The sequence below is a fragment of the Nansenia antarctica genome (assembly GCF_963989245.1).
Source record: "Nansenia antarctica genome assembly, chromosome: 17".
NCBI classification, from domain to species: domain Eukaryota; kingdom Metazoa; phylum Chordata; class Actinopteri; order Argentiniformes; family Microstomatidae; genus Nansenia; species Nansenia antarctica.
In genome coordinates this window covers 15,145,163-15,163,838 of record NC_137687.1, presented here as the reverse complement: position 1 = coordinate 15,163,838, position 18,676 = coordinate 15,145,163, and the positions used below count along the sequence as shown (strand labels likewise).

The 18,676-nt window shown below is 46.7% G+C and overlaps 1 protein-coding gene across 1 annotated transcript in view; it reads right to left on the bottom strand.

Annotated features, from left to right (window-relative positions):
• abcc5 (ATP-binding cassette, sub-family C (CFTR/MRP), member 5) overlaps positions 1-18,364 on the bottom strand; it is a gene marked incomplete at both ends in the record, with an annotated part of 27,688 nt that extends 9,324 nt beyond the window's left edge. The window contains 19 exons of the mRNA XM_080547317.1: positions 548-694; positions 947-1,131; positions 1,507-1,603; positions 1,869-2,012; positions 2,104-2,307; positions 4,077-4,149; positions 4,558-4,682; positions 5,368-5,439; positions 5,866-6,058; positions 6,443-6,600; positions 7,827-7,934; positions 8,040-8,188; positions 8,765-8,912; positions 9,072-9,245; positions 9,679-9,912; positions 13,783-13,927; positions 14,865-15,020; positions 15,363-15,520; positions 18,254-18,364. Of these exons, the coding sequence (XP_080403443.1) occupies positions 548-694; positions 947-1,131; positions 1,507-1,603; positions 1,869-2,012; positions 2,104-2,307; positions 4,077-4,149; positions 4,558-4,682; positions 5,368-5,439; positions 5,866-6,058; positions 6,443-6,600; positions 7,827-7,934; positions 8,040-8,188; positions 8,765-8,912; positions 9,072-9,245; positions 9,679-9,912; positions 13,783-13,927; positions 14,865-15,020; positions 15,363-15,520; positions 18,254-18,364 (2,781 nt within the window). The remainder of the gene's footprint in view (positions 1-547; positions 695-946; positions 1,132-1,506; positions 1,604-1,868; positions 2,013-2,103; positions 2,308-4,076; positions 4,150-4,557; positions 4,683-5,367; positions 5,440-5,865; positions 6,059-6,442; positions 6,601-7,826; positions 7,935-8,039; positions 8,189-8,764; positions 8,913-9,071; positions 9,246-9,678; positions 9,913-13,782; positions 13,928-14,864; positions 15,021-15,362; positions 15,521-18,253) is intronic.
• Positions 18,365-18,676: the final 312 nt, after the last annotated feature.

Below are 18,676 nucleotides of genomic sequence, written 5' to 3'. Positions count from 1 at the left end.
ATGCAAGGCGCTGGCCCGCTCACTGGGAGCAATTTTGGGGTTCAGTGTCTTCGACATGTGGCCAGCCGGGGCTCGAACCGCTGATCTGCCAACCTTGTGATCATTAGACGGCGACTCTACCTCCTGCGCCACAGCTGGCCCAATGATGATGAAGAATTTATTATTTTGTCTCTATGTACCTTAACACAGACAACAACATTACCTTAACACAGACAACAACATTACCTTAACACAGACAACAACATTACCTTAACACAGACAACAACATTACCTTAACACAGACAACAACATTACCTTAACACAGACAACAACATTACCTTAACACAGACAACAACATTACCTTAACACAGACAACAACATTACCTTAACACAGACAACAACATTACCTTAACACAGACAACAACATTACCTTAACACAGACAACAACATTACCTTAACACAGACAACAACATTACCTTAACACAGACAACAACATTACCTTAACACAGACAACAACATTACCTTAACACAGACAACAACATTACCTTAACACAGACAACAACATTACCTTAACGAAGACGATGCCTCGCAGCAGTTTGAGCAGCAGCATGACGCCCATGGACATGGCGTACACCATGCAGTAGTGCTGCATCAGGGGGTTGTCCCGCATGCTCTCACTGACCACGGCGCTGCTGCCCACCAACACTGTGGTGTTCTGCAGGTGACGTGGAACACAGTCAACACGTCAGTCAACACTTCAGTCAGCACTTCAGTCAACACTTCAGTCAGCACTTCAGTCAACATTTCAGTCAACATTTCAGTCAACATTTCAGTCAACATTTCAGTCAACACTTCAGTCAACACTTCAGTCAACACTTCAGTCAGCACTTCAGTCAACACTTCAGTCAACACGTCAGTCAACATTTCACTGAAACGTGAACCCTAACCCTAATAAAGTGTTAGTCACCCCGCTGCCCTGCTTGATCCAGTAGCTGAGCCACCAGTTGCTGAAGGCGGTGCTTCCCACGTTGAGCACGAACAGGAGCAGGATGAGCAGGAAGGCCAGCACCCCCCCCGAGGCCTGGATGTACACCCCGTACACCCCCCACGGCACCGCCCCCCGCCCCCGCTCCTCCAATTGCATCAGCTGGCCTGGAGGAGAAGAGCGTGTGGGTCAGAGGTCAATGGCAAAATGTTAAATGGACTGCACTTATATAGCGCCTTTATCCAAAGCACTTTACAACGGCCTCTCATACACCCATTCACACGCACATTCACACACCAATGGCGGCAAGCTACCATGCAAGGCGCCGGCCGGCCCGCTCACTGGGAGGTCCAGTGTCTTGCCCAAGGACACTTTGACAATGTGGCCAGCCGGGGCTCGAAACCGCTGATCTGCCAACCTCGCGATCATTAGACGGCGGCTCTACCTCCTGCGCCACAGCCGCCCCAAGTCAATCTCTCTCACAGATACATACATACATACATGCATACATACATGCCCAAATAAGTCTTGGGGTTAAATACCGTTGTCCTTGCTGGCAGGTTTGTCCTTCTTGATGGATCCAGACTTGGTGCTCTCAGGGGGTTTCTTGAGGGAGTTCCCACATGTCTTGTTGGGTACCTGGAGAGTCACAACAACACGCTGTTCATAAAGCGGACAAACTCAACATGCAGGACAAATAGAATGAGACTGGCTGACATATATGACCCACACTGTACATGCTACCAGCTCACCTCTACATATGGAGTCTCTCCTAACACTGTACATGCTACCAGCTACATGCTACCAGCTCACCTCTACATATGGAGTCTCCTCCTAACACTGTACATGCTACCAGCTACATGCTACCAGCTCACCTCTACATATGGAGTCTCTACCAGCTCACCTCTACATACGGCGTCTCTCCTAGCTGCAGGTTGTTGAACATGGCGGCGTAGTCTCCGTTCAGGCGCATCAGGTCCTCGTGATTCCCCTGCTCAGTGATGCTGCCCTGGCTCATGAAGATGACATCATCACAGTCCACCAGGTACTGCACAGCGAACACAGACACAGAAGATGACATCATCACACAACAGTCACTCTGACAACAGTCACTACTGACAACAGTCACTCTGACCAACCTGCAGCTGGTGAGTGACGAAGATGATGGTCTTGTGGCGTAGCTGTTTCTTGATGGCGTTGTTGAAGATGTGGTTCCCTACGTGGGCGTCCAGGGCGCTGAGCGGGTCGTCCAGGATGTAGACGGCCCGGTCGCTGTAGAGGGCCCGGGCCAGGCTGATCCGCTGGCGCTGCCCGCCACTGAGGTTGGCCCCGCGCTCTCCGATCTGAGGAGAAACAACGGACAAACATGAAACGTGAAGAAGACTTGTCTTTTCTCACAAAGCTATATTTTATTTGGCTAGATATTTACTGATGAATAAGGCTAAGGGAACTGAAGGTCTATAAGAGCTAGAATTATAATTATAATTATTTGGGGCCTGAGGTGGTCCAGTGGTCTAGCACCGCGGTCAACAGTGCACACATATGCCCATGTCGGCATGGGTTAGAATCCGGCCCATGCCCTGCTGACATGCCCTCTCTCCCTTCCAGGCACGTGCCGTGAGCTTTTAGATTGGGTAAGCATAAGATATAGAAATACACATAATTACACATACACGCTATCAGTGAACGCAGTTTCAAGGAAATGCAATTTTGTTGCCCTAGAACCCGCTAATAAACTGTAGTGTCACTTTGTGATCAGATTACCAAAAACAAAAAAAAACAGTTGCCAGTTTCGACTATATCAGGGGTGCTCATTGTTCAATCTTTTTGGAACCAAGATCTTTTCAAGTAGCCAGCCTGCTGAAATCTACAAGTCCAGTTTCAACATCGCAAACGCACACATGCACAACACAGACACACACCGTTTCCATCCTCCACAGTAAACTCACAACACACTTTCTTTTCACACTTTGTCACACAGGCACTTGACATCACATCACAAACCCTCCCTCTCTATCTCTCTCAAACACTTTTGGTCCAGAACCACTGGCACGGACAGCGACATTAGGCCTATCTCAGCGATTGATTAAGCAGCTCTCTCTCCAAACACAATGGCACAGGCCTATTCAAAGGTAAAAGCAGAGGAAGTCTTAAATAAGAAGCCATAACCAGCAGCACAGCAGTACTCAAACCATATAAACAAGCACAGATCGCCACCAGCCTCGCGAATCATATAAATCATATAAACCGCTCATACCAGGCTTGCTGGAACCCCCTAGCGACTCTCCCTTTCTGGGTGTGAAGATCGGTGAGCGGTGGCTTCGGGCGGCATTTAGCCAGTAGTTCTGTTTTTCCAGTCCAGTCCAGTCTACGAAATCCCTTTAGGTCGCTGACAGTAATGTCCATATTCACAAAATCAAGCAAGTTATCCATTGATTATTATTATTTAGATCGTTTGAGCTAGCTAGCATAAGCTATTCTGCCGGGCGAGAGGTGAAATGTTAAGTGAACTTGAAAGTGATCAGAGCCAATCAGTAGCTCTTATCGGAATTAAAGAACTACTGATTGGCTGTAAGCATGCTTACCCTGGCCACATTAAACAGCGGGCTGAGGCATCGGAAAAAAATTAAAAAGACATTTTCACGCATTCGAATGTACGCGAGGGAAAGCAGAGAGAGAAGTGCTTATAATGCAACCCAATGCAAGCAGGCAGAGTAGGAAGTGCTTACTCCTGCAGGTGGCGCTAAAAATGCAACGTCAAAATGAATGACTCCTGCTGCCCTGGGACCTAAAATACGACTCTTTTAATGAAAACAAACAAACGGTTACATGCACTTTTATTTAAATATTTTCACTGTCCTTTTTTATTTTTTCGTTGGGTAAGCACTGCTTACTATGCTTATATGGACGACACGTCCTTGCTCCCTTCTTCTCCTTACTTTCCTGTCTACCTTCATTATCTCTATCCAATAAAATGACAAATATAAGTGGGAATAACCTAAAAATACTAATTATTATTCATCACCAAGGTCAGTATATGATGTTTTCCATAAGAGCTCCCCTTTTAGTTTGTTTCACTATTCAAGAAATGATGACAGGAAAGTTGTCTCACCTCAGTCAGGTCAGTGTTGGGGAGGATGGCCAGGTCCGGTCTCAGACAGCACGCGCTCAGGACCGCCTGGTACCTGGAATAGTGAGGACAGAGTCACGTACTGTATTCACTATTATCATCGCTCTCCATGGAATCAATTCAACTGTTTCAGTAACTTGTTTAAGATATTCTATTTTGCATTAGAACTCATTTTTCGGAAAGCCACGTCAAGGGGTGTGTAGATTTTTGCACACAGGTCATCTTTGTTTTTTAATTTTAAATACATTATTTTAAATTCATTAATTAATTTTCTTTCCGGGACAACACAAACACATTTTTGAAAGGGGTGTAGACTTCCTAAAGGCACTGTATGCCTATGCCTACATTTGCCCAAATTGCCCTACTTCTGCCTACCATAGAAGCAACTATTGCTTTTTTTTAATTTATAGATTGTTAATGTATTTCCATAATCGTCTGTTATACTGATGTGTTTGGAGCTCACCTCTCCTCCTCAAACTCTTTTCCAAACAGGATGTTGTCCCGGAAGGACGCGTTGAGTATCCAAGCCTGCTGGGCCACGTAGGCGAAGTCTCCGTTCACGGCGACGTTTCCCTCCAGAAGGGTCATCTGAGGAGAGACGTCACCACAGAGCATCTCAGAACATCTCTATTCACATCAGAACATAGACACATAGAGGCAGCCAACTCTCCTTGTTTCCAGGTGTATATTTAAGAAATATCACACGAGAGGGAGTGCTGTTATACTGAATATCAGCACGGCTGTGATTCGGTCGTAGGTACGAGGCCCCAGGCAGTATAGCAGCACGACCTGGAGTGTGATATTGCTTTTATACAACAGTTCTACAGCGCCATTTATTAGTTAACAGTAATAAGCGACAACAGATTATTATTTGTTTGTTTATTTAATCATTCATTTTGGCTCCACCAACAAAAAATAGTTCCGCAACTGAACTTCAACTGGACTGTTGCCTAGTAACCTGAACACAAACAATAGAACACCTGTGCGGCGGAGTGATACATATAGTTAAAAGTCCCAGTGCTGTTATACTGTATATCGGCACTCATGGAATGCCTCTTGAGTCCAATCAAATTACTTGGTCGGAACTAACTGTTGTACAAAAGGGGTTACTTTGGTGGCATCTGCATAACCTTCGCTGCATGACCGTCGTGGATCAATGAGCAACAACAAAAACCAATAGTCCAGAGTCAGTTAGTTTCCTCACATGCCAGTGAGCAGACCAGCAGGTAGTCTAACCGCCTCACCCTACCTGTCCTGTAGTTAACCTCCTCACCTGTCCAAGGATGGCTGAGATCATAGAGGTCTTCCCACTGCCCACGCTCCCACAGACACCAACCAGCTTCCCCTGGAGACAGAGTCACAGTGGGGTGGATGGATGTATACACCATATCAACTCTCCTTAGATTAGATTAGATTACATTTATTGTCCCCAGGGGGAAATTCATTTTCACACCACTGTGCAGTATACATATATACATACAACACTGTACAGTATACATATACAGTATACATACAACACTGTATAACACAGACAACAACAGACAGTACTACACATGACAGATACACAAGTACACACACTCAGCGCGGTCTGTTATTTAAGGCAACAATGGCTGCGGGGATCAGGCTTTGGCCAAAGCGAGCCCTTTTGCACCTTAGCGTTCTGTACCTACGCCCGGATGGCAGTGGGGCGAGGTACAGGTTGAGTGGGTGGGTGATGTCCTATAGGCACACTGTAGAGCCATTGCTTCATCTAACACAATATAGTGTATACCTTCTGCACGGTGAGATCGATGCAGTGTAAGGTCCTCTGCAGGCGTTGGCTGACGGTGGGGATGGGGGGGGTCCGGTCGTCCTCTGGGCTGGAGGGGACGTCACTCTCTCCGCTGGTCAGAAGGTGACCCGCCTGCTCCTCTCGCCCGTCCCCCCGCGTCTTACCCCCCCGAGACCTCCGGCACCTCCCACACCTAGTAAGTAAGTAAGTAAGTCAAGTGTATTTATATAGCACCTATCACAGACCAGCGGTCACAAAGTGCTTTACATAGGCTATAAAAACATAATTAAAGAGCAAAAGTAATAGCAGGTTAAAAGAAATAGGTAAACAAGTGAAAATAAAAACAAGAAACAAATACAGGACAGTCTTGAGCTGTTTTTTTAAATGCTTCGACCGAGACCGCTGATCTAAGTTCCAAGGGAAGAGCATTCCAGAGTTTGGGAGCCACGGTTTGGAATGCTCCATCACCTTTGGTTTTTAATCTGGCACGGGGGACAACCAACAAACCCTGGTCAGAGGACCTGAGAGACCTACTGGGGCTGTAAGGACATGAAGGGCTCTGTAAGTGATGACTCACCTCTGGGTCGTCCCCACGGAGGGGGTGCCGCGCGGGGTGGGCTGGGCGCTGTGACCCACCGTCTCCCAGGCCAGACTGGCCCCCGTCATCTCCACGGCAACCAGGGGGTTCTGGGGCTTGGCCCGGATCATCTGCACCTCCGCCATTAGGAACAAGCTCTGTACAGTCACACACACAGACACACAGTTACAGTAAACGGACTGCACTCATATAGCGCCTTTATCCAAAGCGCTTTACAACGGCCTCTCATTCACCCATTCACACACACATTCACACACCAATGTCGGTAAGCTACCATGCAAGGCGCCGGCCCGTTCACTGGGAGCAATTTGGGGTTCAGTGTCTTGCCCAAGGACACTGCGACATGTGGCCAGCCGGGGCTCGAACCGCCGATCTGCCAACCTTGCGATCATTAGATGCCGGCTCTACCTCCTGAGACACAGCCGCCCCGTTCACCGCAACATTTCCCTCCATATCACAGCGTACCGCCACACAGTTCTCATATCCCCACCTAACTCCAAAGGAATGTTCAGAATCTGCAGCCTCAGAACTGAGAGGCTAGGCAGGTTTGGAACAGCATCACAGAGAGTTTTAGTTCTGAGAGGTTTTGAAACAGTAGGGGGTCTGGGAGAAAAGACAGATAAGACCACACTGAGCAGACAGAGGAGGGGGGAGGGGGGGGCGGGGGCGCCGGCCCACGTACTCATATCTGCTGCTTTCACAGCACATTCCCTCCGTCCGCCCGGTCGGACCTGAGCAAACACACACCTCAGAGCCCGAACCCAGCCCTGTGTGACCGGGGGATTAGAGGGAACTGAGCTCTTCCAGAACACTGATGTACCGCCAACAAACCCAGACGTAACACACTCATCCCACATAGGCCAGGCCAGGCAGGACAGAAACTGGGGCAGACGATCGATGGATTTTTTATTTTTTTTTTTTAAGTAATAAAGGAGGGATGACATGCAGGATGTCCCCGGCCGGAATCGAACCGGGGACCCTGCGGTTACATGGTCAGCGCTTAACCCGTTACGCCACCTAAGCGCCCCTCGATGAAGGGTTTTTGAGATAGGGCGGCTGTGTCTCAGGAGGTAGAGCCGCCGTCTAATGATCGTAAGGTTGGCAGATCAGCGGTTCAAGCCCCGGCTGGCCACATGTCGAAGTGTCCTTGGGCAAGACACTGAACCCCAAATTGCTCCCAGTGAGCGGGCCGGCGCCTCGCCGGCATTGGTGTGTGAATGTGCGTGTGAATGGGTGAATGAGAGGCCGTTGTAAAGCGCTTTGGATAAAGGCGCTATATAAGTGCAGTCCATTTACCATTCGAGAAGAGATACAGAGACCGGGGGTAAGGATGGAGAAAGAGAAAGAGGGGGAGCGATCTTACCTTGAACCTCTCCATGGCCACTGATGCTTCAGACAGGGACTTGACTGAGAAGGGTGTGACCTTAAGTGCAAAAGTCATCGCGTTGAAGACAGTCACAACTGTAAACGCCTGCGGAAGGAATGACCCACACAACGTTTCGGTATCAGTTTGGTGATCTGGTCTCCTGAGATCTTGGCACTGATCAGAGAAATGGGAGAAAATGACACAACCTACCTGAGCAGCAGTCAGATCATATCCCAGCATCATGTGGGTGGAGAAGGTGGCAACGCTGGCGATCACCACGACGATAGGAGCCACGCCCACCGTGATGCTCTGGAAGTATCCTGTCCTCTGTAGGATGAGACGCTCCTCCTCGCGGATTCCTATGAGAGAAAAATTATGATGAGGAAATTGCTTTATTAGGAATAACCCCTTGAGATATGATATCTCGTTTTCGAGGGGGTCCTATGCGACAACAATAAAATAACAAGACAATTAAAACATTTAACAAAAAACAAGATAAATTGTTTTCATAAAAAAATAAAAATAAACTAAAACTAAATTAACAACAGGACAACTGAACCACACAAGACATGACAAGCACAACAACCAAACAAAACCAAAACATCTAAATTAGAACAAAACATAAGGAGCATACAGATGGATCTTTCACTGATTAGCAATAGAAGAATATTAATGAAGACAGTGATAGTGTAAGTTATATCTTCATGCGTGTATCTTTATAAGAGAGGTGATATTAATCAATCAATAAACAAAAACAGCGCTGTCAGCATGACCCACACAAACACATATAGACATAGTATGGGGTACATAGGGCTGCATAGGGGTACACAGGGGGTCATAGGGGTACATAGAGGTACATAGGGATACATAGGGGTACATAGAGGTACATAGGGGTCATAGGGGTACATCGGGGTACATAGGGGTTAGGCACTTACTGCGCACAGCCTGGGAGAAGGCCTTGACCCAGGCGTACATTTTGATGAACTTGATGTAGTTGAGGATCTCGTTCATCTTCTGGACGCGTCTGTCCGTCACGGCCACGCCCTTCCTCCTGAAGTAGGCCGTCCACCTAGAGCTGAACATCTGCACCAGGGAACACAGACACTTCTCACTTCCCACTTCTCCAGAAACTACCAAGGGGAGGTTCCCTACGCTTCCACGAAGACTCAGTTTCTCAGGAAGATCGTCCCTCTATAAAGAATACATACACAAATATACAACATGCTACATAGTGCTGCTCACCATAGCAGGATAAAACAGGATGAAAACTGCAGAGCCCAGTAGAGAGGTAGGGCCCAGTATGGCCAGGTTGTAGCCCATCCCCAGCACGGCGATGAGGGGTCCGCCTGCCAGCAGACTGCCCACCGCCGCCGCCTCGAACATCCTCTGCCCGTCGTTAGAACACATGTTGATCAGCTGAGGGAGGAAGAGAGAGACACCACATCAGTCCTGAACCTCACCACGACCTTAAACTCACTTAACACTAGCCATGAGGGGTCATTTGACATTTGAAAATTTTTATATCTTTGCACTCGTCAAATTTCAGGACCCTCCTTTCATGACTTTTCCTAGATATGTGCGTTCTACCACCCCAGTATCCTTACATTTTCAAAATCACATCAGGATAAGCTAGCATAAAGCTATTTTGCAGTTTTTCTGTGTAGGACGAAGCAGGCTAATTTACAAGACGCGCCAACTAGTGGTTGTTGCGTGTAAATAGCAGCTTGAGCATTGTAAATCGTTAAAACTTGACCCCTGAGGCGGCTCTTTTAGTAGGTAAAAAAGGCACGGCTGTTCTAGGGTTAAACGTCATTTTGGAATTCAGGACCCAATCTGAACCATGTCTCACCTGTCCCATGGATTTATCCCGGATGCTGCGGAGCCTCAGCATCTTGTGGAAGGCCATGGTGAGGATGGCGCCCCGCAGACGGGTCCCGGTTCGGTAGTTGAGGGCCCAGGTGAGCGCCAGGGACCAGGAGCGGATCAGCTCAGTGATCAGCAGACCCAAGACCAGCAGGAGGCCGTAGGGAAGGTCCGGCTGGGCCTGCTGTGTGTACTCCAACAGCCGCTTCACTACAAAGGCCTGGGAGAGGGCAGGAGGAGGGGATGACACAGTACAGGCCGCGTGACTGACAGCAACTCCATATCCCAGAATCCCCCTCCAGCACCATCACTCATCACCAACTGCCATCAGCAACAGCAACATTATCTTGAGACTCTACACGGTTAAAAAACTAAAATCAAGGACTACCGAAAGCACATCCCGTTTATCAACTTCAAAAGCTTTTTTAATTACCGTAAACAGCTTCTACTGATTAAATAACAGCCTGTTTAAAGTTAAGCTCTCACCATTTTACCTTTGGTGGTCTTTGTCTATTAAGATCCTTTAAAAAGAACAAGAGAAAAAATGAATATCGACACGACATCGCTACAGTATTTAGAGACAATGCAGTAGTAGTACATTACGAAAAACACATTTCCTATTGTTTACATCAGGTGAAATCAGAGTCATTATACCTTCAGTCACATCAAGGAGAGGTAGAGGGGGGACCACGCAGTTATGTCTAAACTTCCTGAAATGTAATGTCAGCAGATGATTATACAGACAGCCAGAGAGAGAGGAGGACAAGAGCAGAGAAGGTAGTCCATTGATAGGCGGCCATGATTATCCTCCATTTTCTTACCAAACTCTACGGTCAGTGGTCTAACATGACACACACTCATATACACACATCGCTATGCCAACAACCTTTGACACATGAAGGGGTCCACAAGCAGGGAGTGTCAGCAAACCCGCATTGTTGACAAATGCATATTTTATTGAAATAGGGCAAATAGAAAACCTTTCTGTCTGTAGATGGTCAAAAAAGGCACATCCAGCACACTGTACATGTATAAACAGCCATAAAACGGCGGGAAAAACCTGAAGCATCAAATCATGAACAAACAAACAGTAAAGAGAAACAAATCAAAAAGATTCACAGTTCAGGAGGTCAACAATGTCTTTGCGAAATTTTTGCGTTTCAGTCTTTGTGTAAAGTTTAAGGTGTTTTGGTCCTTAGAAGAGTGGAGTTGGGAGTCACATTTTAAGCACATTTCAAGGCGTGTTCACCCTTATTTCACAGTCCAAAGATGCAGAGGGGGGGGGGTGGGTGGTGCCCTATGCCCGGCCTCGCTGGCATCGACCCTAAAGACCTGCTGTTCTGCCAGCAGACTAACAGGGCAGACTAAGCTCTTAGTGACAGACGGGCTTATGCAGCCCAACAGAAGAGTCTGCTGATTCAGTATTCTGATCCTAGTGTTCTCTACCTCCACCCCCCATCCTAGTGTTCTCTACCTCCACCCCCCATCCTAGTGTTCTCTACCTCCACCCCCCATCCTAGTGTTCTCTACCTCCACCCCCCATCCTAGTGTTCTCTACCTCCACCCCCCATCCTAGTGTTCTCTACCTCCACCCCCCATCCTAGTGTTCTCTACCTCCACCCCCCATCCTAGTGTTCTCTACCTCCACCCCCCATCCTAGTGTTCTCCACCTCCACCCCCCGCCGCAGCAGAGGCTTATCAGTCCAACCATTCTCACATTTGGGGAAAGTCCAATTCTCTGGGCCAATGTTAAGGAATGCTGACTTTATACCCATAAACTGCAGTTATCAGAGAGTATCGGTTTTTCTGTTTACAACAGTTTGTTTTCAGTGATAGAACAGGAAAAAGCATTGGACATTGGATACAAAAAATAAAAACAAACATCAACAACAACAGTCATATTTTTACATAGTGCATCAATAGGTTATTTATCGACATTTCACAGCTGAGCAGGTTGTCTCAGAGCAGTGTGTTACATATACAGGCAGATCCAGGCTCTAGAGAAGGAGTGGGAATGTCAACATCAGGTCACTTTTTTTTCAAATTCAAATTCAAAACATTAGAAAAGTAATTGAACAAAGTGTCTTCTCCCTTACTCCAACAGGGGGCGTTGATCCTCTATGCCATAAATGATCCGTTGATGTCCAAGTGCTGCTTGTGTATAGCAGATCTAATGGATCTATAACAGACTAACAGACTAACTAGATGGAGACAGAGTACGATAGTAAGAGGAAGGGAGATAGAAAGAGAAAGAGAGACCTCTTGACCCATCCCTGCATGAGAAACATGCTGCCTACCTCATCATGGTCTCTCTGCCTGCTTTATTATTTGTTACTCTCCGCTGGTTTAAACCGTTAGCTTGTGGATTCTAAACAACAGCCTCTGCCCTCTACTCTCTAATCTGCCCTCTACTCTCTAGTCTCCCCTCCTCATGACTAGTCTCATCCACTTAGAGCACACGTTTACATGATGTTGGGAAGTATATGTATTCTTGTATGACATTCTTGTATCCTCCTTGTCTATACGGTAATAGGAGTGAAACAATTGTATGTAAATCTTGGTTAAAAGACACAAGGTCTTGTCATGCTATCGTCATCATGGCAGATGGGAAGCTGTCCGTCAAGCGAGACCACAGAGATGGACAGGTGGACAGATCTAAGACCTCAGAGATGCTAACAGATATCTAACAGAGATGGACAGATCTAAGTTGAGGCAAAAATGAGAGAGTGGGCAAATGACTGTGCGTCCCAGGAAACAAAGAGTCCAAAAGACGTCCTCAGGGAAGCCGGAATGTGGGTTCAGATGACTTCTTTCTAGGACGTCTAGATGACGTCTTTCTAGGACGTCCAGATGACGTCTTATGGACTACAGAATCGTCTTATGTAGTCCATAAGACCAGGGCAGATGACTGGTTAACCCTGTTAACCCTGACACACCTGTTCCCCTAACACACCTGCAGATACCTCTATCGACACTGGAAAGGTTCAACCTGATTAGCATCAACACACAGCTACAGGACGATAACATCCATAGCTGCAACGAGACGTATCTATCTTTTCACTGAGACTACGAGACACAGGAACCCCATAGAGAGCAGCAGACGGGAGCGCTACTTCTAACTGGGAAGATCAGGGCCTTGATAAAGTTTTGATAAAGTTTTGCACAAATCTGTTTCAATAGGTGTTAACAAAGTGAGCATCCAGAATTGTCAGATCAATGATTTGAATGATATGATACAAAATGTATATATAAAGGCTCTGATATATAATATAGAACATTCAGCATAGAAAAAAAATGGAACACAAATAAATACTTTGTTTACACTGTGTAAAACATGTAATTTTATGGTTACGGTCATAACGGTTTTACACAAAACTCCTCCTCCCCCTTCAACCAAGTCTTCTGAAGTTTGAAAACATGACGGTAACCAAGATATATGACCGTGTCTGGTCAGAGTATGGAGCCACAATGCTCCATCCTATAAGGCCCCTACAGTCAGAGTTAGATTGGCAACAGTCCAGTGTCCCAACCCCAGGTCCTCACACTTCTATATTGATGACAGTACCTTGGTCAGAAGTAAGGCTCATTCACAACAGCATTAACAGATTGAGACAGCAGCATCTTGACATTTAATACAAAATAAATACATACAAAAAAAAAAAAATATATATATTTTTACTACAGGAAAAAAACACAAATCTTACAAATCCAACAATTTTTAGTTTAGAATTTGTTTGAGTAGGATATTCAGCCTCTGGTTTTAGATGAGGGAAGAGAGAGAGAGAGAGAGAGAGAGAGAGAGAGAGAGAGAGAGAGAGAGAGAGAGAGAGAGAGAGAGAGAGAGAGAGAGAGAGAGAGAGAGAGAGAGAGAGAGGAAGAGAGAGAAGGAAGAGAGAGAGGGAAGAGAGAGGGATATATATCTGCCTCCATGAGACACTCACCTGTGGGCTTCAGATTTAGGAAGAAGAGGGAGAGAGGAGAGGCAGGGGTTGGGCACACTTACCCTGCTTTTAAGAGAGAAAGAGAAGGGAGAGAGAGAGAGAGAGACAGTGAGAGATGAGAGCGTGGAGGATGAGATGGTGTTACTTACTGGACCACTGAACCCGGCCAGCTGGGTCACCATGAGGCAGACGATGGAGAGCAGCAGGCGGGTGCGGCAGAAGGTCCAGACCGCCTGGACCAGAGACGCCTGGTCCCCCCTCAGCCGGACCTCCTCCTCCCACAGCCCAGCCAGCCTGGAGGACACAGGGAGAACAGGCCTCAGAACAGAACAGAACATCATTAGACGGCGGCTCTACCTCCTGAGACACAGCCGCCCCAACTGAGGTTAGAGACAGAAAGGTCTCCGATTCTTATATCTACACATGCGAGAATGCTTCTGTTGTCGTGGCGTGCTGCTTACTTGCTCGTGGAGCGGATGGGTTTGAGGACACTGACAGGCCTCAGAACACATCCATTCAATTCAAAACAGGCAGGGGTAGTGGTGGTCTAGTGGATAGTGAGTTGGACTTGTGATCGGAAGGTTGTGAGTTCAAATCCCGCCTGAAAACCACACCACTACTAGTGTGCCCTCGAGTAAGGCACTTAGCCCTCAGTTACTCCAGGGGGAATGTCCCTGTAATTCGTAATTGTAAGTCGCTTTGGATAAAAGCGTCTGCTAAATGGCAAAATTAATTAGGTCAGGTACATTGTGTGATCTGTTGGTCCGTGTAGCTGAAATAAACAGGATTTTGCTGCTTTAAACTTATGGATATGTCTTCATTGATTCACTCCTGTATACCAAATCCATTTGAATTGAAAACGGTTGCTTCTCGTGTCGAATATTGATACGCGATTAAAACGCGATTCATTTCGATTAATTAATTACAAAGTCTCTAATTAATTCGATTTTTTTATTTTTTATCGCGTCACCACCTCTACTTTTTTCCTTTTCTTTCTGACTCCTGAGCAGCAGGGGACAGGTCACAGAAAGGGAGGCCATCGTGAAATGAACATGTGACATCTAAGACAAAGGAATGCTAATTCATAAAAACCCCTCTAGGAATGCCACAACAGCCTAAAAAGGTGTAACCCCCCACAGCCATGAATGTGGGTGCAACGAGACATATCTACACAGGTTTATGTGTGTGTGTGAAAATATACCACACTATCTAGCTACTGAGCAGCGCTGACCTGCGGCGGTTGGTCTCGCAGCTCTCCCACTGAGACACGGCCCACACGTCCTCCAGCAGCAGCTGCCCCTTCCTGTGGGCGCGCACGGCCAGGGGCGTCAGCCAGCTGAACGTCATGAAGGAGAACAGGCCTGCGTTGTCCACCGGGTGCTGGTTCCTGTGAGGTAAAATGGATGGTAAATTGACTTTATCCAAAGCGCTTTACAATGGCCTCTCATTCACACATTCACACATTCACACACCAATGGCGGCAAGCTACCACGCAAGGCGTCGGGCCCGCTCACTGGGATCAATTCGGGGGTTCAGTGTCTTGCCCAAGGACACTTCGATATGTGGCCAGCCGGGGCTCGAACCGCCGATCTGCCGACCTTGCGATCGTTAGACGGCGGCTCTACCTCCTGAGACACAGCCGCCCCAACTGAGGTTAGAGACAGAAAGGTCTCCGATTCTTATATCTACACATGCGAGAATGCTTCTGTTGTCGTGGCGTGCTGCTTACTTGCTCGTGGAGCGGATGGGTTTGAGGACACTGACGCTGTGGTGGTATTTGCTCCGCTCACCGTCGTCCTCCTCTAGCTCTTCTCTCCTGTGAGGACCGCCCCCCCCGCCCAGGCCCAGACCCCCCTCCTCCACACCCGCCGCCGGCGCTGCTGGACCCTGAGGTAGATTGAGAGAATGAATGAATGTGATGAACAGCAGAGACAGACCAGTTCACAACACACTTTCCCTACAATGGCCCATGTCTATCTATATCCATGAGATTCTGACATATTTCTGACATGATGTTTATAAATATACGTCTCATGTATAAATAATTATAAATAACGTCTCATGAATTCTCTTTGTATAGCTACTATATAACACAACCGTCAACGCACACGCACGCACGCACGCACGCACGCACGCACGCACGCACGCACGCACGCACGCACGCACGCACGCACGCACGCACGCACGCACGCACGCACGCACGCACGCACGCACGCACGCACGCACGCACGCACGCACGCACGCACGCACGCACGCACGCACGCACGCACGCACGCACGCACGCACGCACGCACGCACGCACGCACGCACGCACGCACGCACACACACACACACACACACACACACACACACACACACACACACACACACACACACACACACACACACAGTGCCCTGCGTAAGTAATGGGACAGTGAATAATTTTTCAACACTCCAAAAGTTTTAAAAGAAACAATTATATATGGTATACCATCAAATAAAATCTGAAAATCTTGACTTTAACCTAATAGTAATTATCTTTACTTTAACCTAATAGTAATTATCTTTACTTTAACTTAATAGTAATTATTTATGCCTCCAAACCCTTGGCTGCTGTATGGGCCTGGCAGAGCATCACCAAAGAATATGTGTCTGGTGAAATGTCTGCACATGATCACTTCACTAAACTACCATCTTGAACCAGAGACCTTAATAAACACCTAAAGCACCCTCTGGTGACCAGTTACACCAGTGTAAGTTTTCTCTGAAAAATGTAATACGTCCCAAAGACGACGACATCCCAACGTATGACAATCATACGTCATACGACTTCAAAAGTCCCGCTTGCCATGGAGGCATTTGTGCACTGTATATTTAAATTAAAGAATGAAATTGGCTGATTTGTTACTAGAAAAGATCGGCTACCATAGACTTATTATTACGGTCGCTACTAGCAAGAGGTAAGGTTAGAGAGGAGTTCAGGGAAGGCCATGTTTCACGTTTAATCAAACTGCACAGTGATCTGACATAGTATGATTTCTTTGTTCAATGATGATGTATTTTTTTTATGAACAATTTATCATTTAAAAAGACACAGACAGTACTTATACTGGGACTTTCAACAAAAACACAAAAAAATAATGTTGGCCTCAGCTGAACCACTGAACCACCCCTTAGTCACTCACTACAGTCCTGGTGGAAGACTAGCACACAGCAAGGAGTCACAGAGGAGGAAGAGAGAGAGAGAGAGAGAGAGAGAGAGAGAGAGAGAGAGAGAGAGAGAGAGAGAGAGAGAGAGAGAGAGAGAGAGAGAGAGAGCACCACATGCAAAAGAAACATTCCCATTATGGACAAATAAAGTGATCTTCCATCCCAAGAAGGGCTTTGAATGCCAAGGATATTCTCCTACACTAAATCAGGGGGGAAGGGGGGGGGTGTATTTAAATCTCCCTGAATGAATGAACACGGCACACGAGAGCTCTCTCCACAGGGCTTCTCAGCAGCCCTGCCAGCGCCCCCCCCTCTCCCTCTCTCCTCTCACCACCCCCCTCTCCCTCTCTCCTCTCATCACCCCCCTCTCCCTCTCTCCTCTCATCACCCCCTCCTCACGTTTCTCCTCTCACGTTGCACACACACACAGCCGTCACAGCCGTTCAGCCAGACACAGCCAATCCCGTGCCAAATAGCTTCTCGCATCACAGAATTCAACAGTGCTATTGGCTGCTGGTGCCAGTGAGGCAGTGAATGGGAGGGTTTAAGTTATGTAAACAATCAAAGCCAGCCAGCAAAATGTATAGGGTCTTCTGGAGAGCAACCAGTAAGAAGCTGGCCGCGTGTCGATAACTAATTGTAGATAGATATCTTGATAGATACGGGGCAGGGGAGAGAGTGTGTAGGAGTAACATGCTGACTAAACACTGACAGGAAGAGAGAAAGAGGACAAAACACAGCCAACTAACACAAAAGCTTCAGTCGCCTGTCCAACACAAAACCACAGCTGTTCCTCTATTGTAAATGTAACTGCCACTGTCTTTGACACCGTGGCCCTGCGAACATGAGTGTTTGTCAGTATGAGCACCTTTTTCTAAAACAGCATTTAATTAATTTATTTATTTCCCGAAAATGAGCAAAAGGAGTTGTTGCCCCACAACATTTTTACAGCTAGGATCACGTTGTGATTTCCCCGAAAATGCTATGATGATATAAGTCATCAGATATTATTATTTTTTTTCATCTATATCATTAGAAAGACTATGTTATAGACAAGGAGTCTTGTTTTACTAAGAACAATTTTGATTTATTGAAGGGGTTATATAGTGGTAGGACAACATACGCTAAGCACAATTCTGATTACCCTCCCAGAGACCCTAAACACTTTCAATTGTATGACTACTGTCAAACAAGACAATGACATTAAAATCCAGAGCATCCTAACACGTTTAGCTAAAAAAAAGCGGGATAGTTAAAGGGGTGTGAAGAACAGCATGTGGATAGCAAACTAATGTCTCTATTAAAACATCGATACATATCAACTGGGGTGCCTTCTGACGAGATAAGTAGGACAATGGGAGAAAGAGATCATTCTCTCATCGAAATTAAACATGAGCAATGCTAAATCGTAATCACAAGGATCAGATTTACCTGGACTTTGTTGAGCTGATATGGGTTGACCTCTGAAGTCTCTCTGCTCGGTACAGCCCGGTACCCAGGGCCAGGCTGCCGGTGGTCCTTTCCCAGATCATGCTCTTTCATCTTCTATAACCAACATAGGCGCTGACTGGTGTTGTCTCTGTGTGCTGAGATGCGAAACAATGTGATTAGGGCAGTCATGTAGCCTATAGATATGGACAGTCATGTAGTCTATATGGACAGTCATGTAGTCTATAGATATGGACAGTCATGTAGCCTATAGATATGGACAGTCATGTAGCCTATAGATATGGACAGTCATGTAGTCTATAGATATGGACAGTCATGTAGCCTATAGATATGGACAGTCATGTAGCCTACAGATATGGACAGTCATGTAGCCTATAGATATGGACAGTCATGTAGCCTATAGAT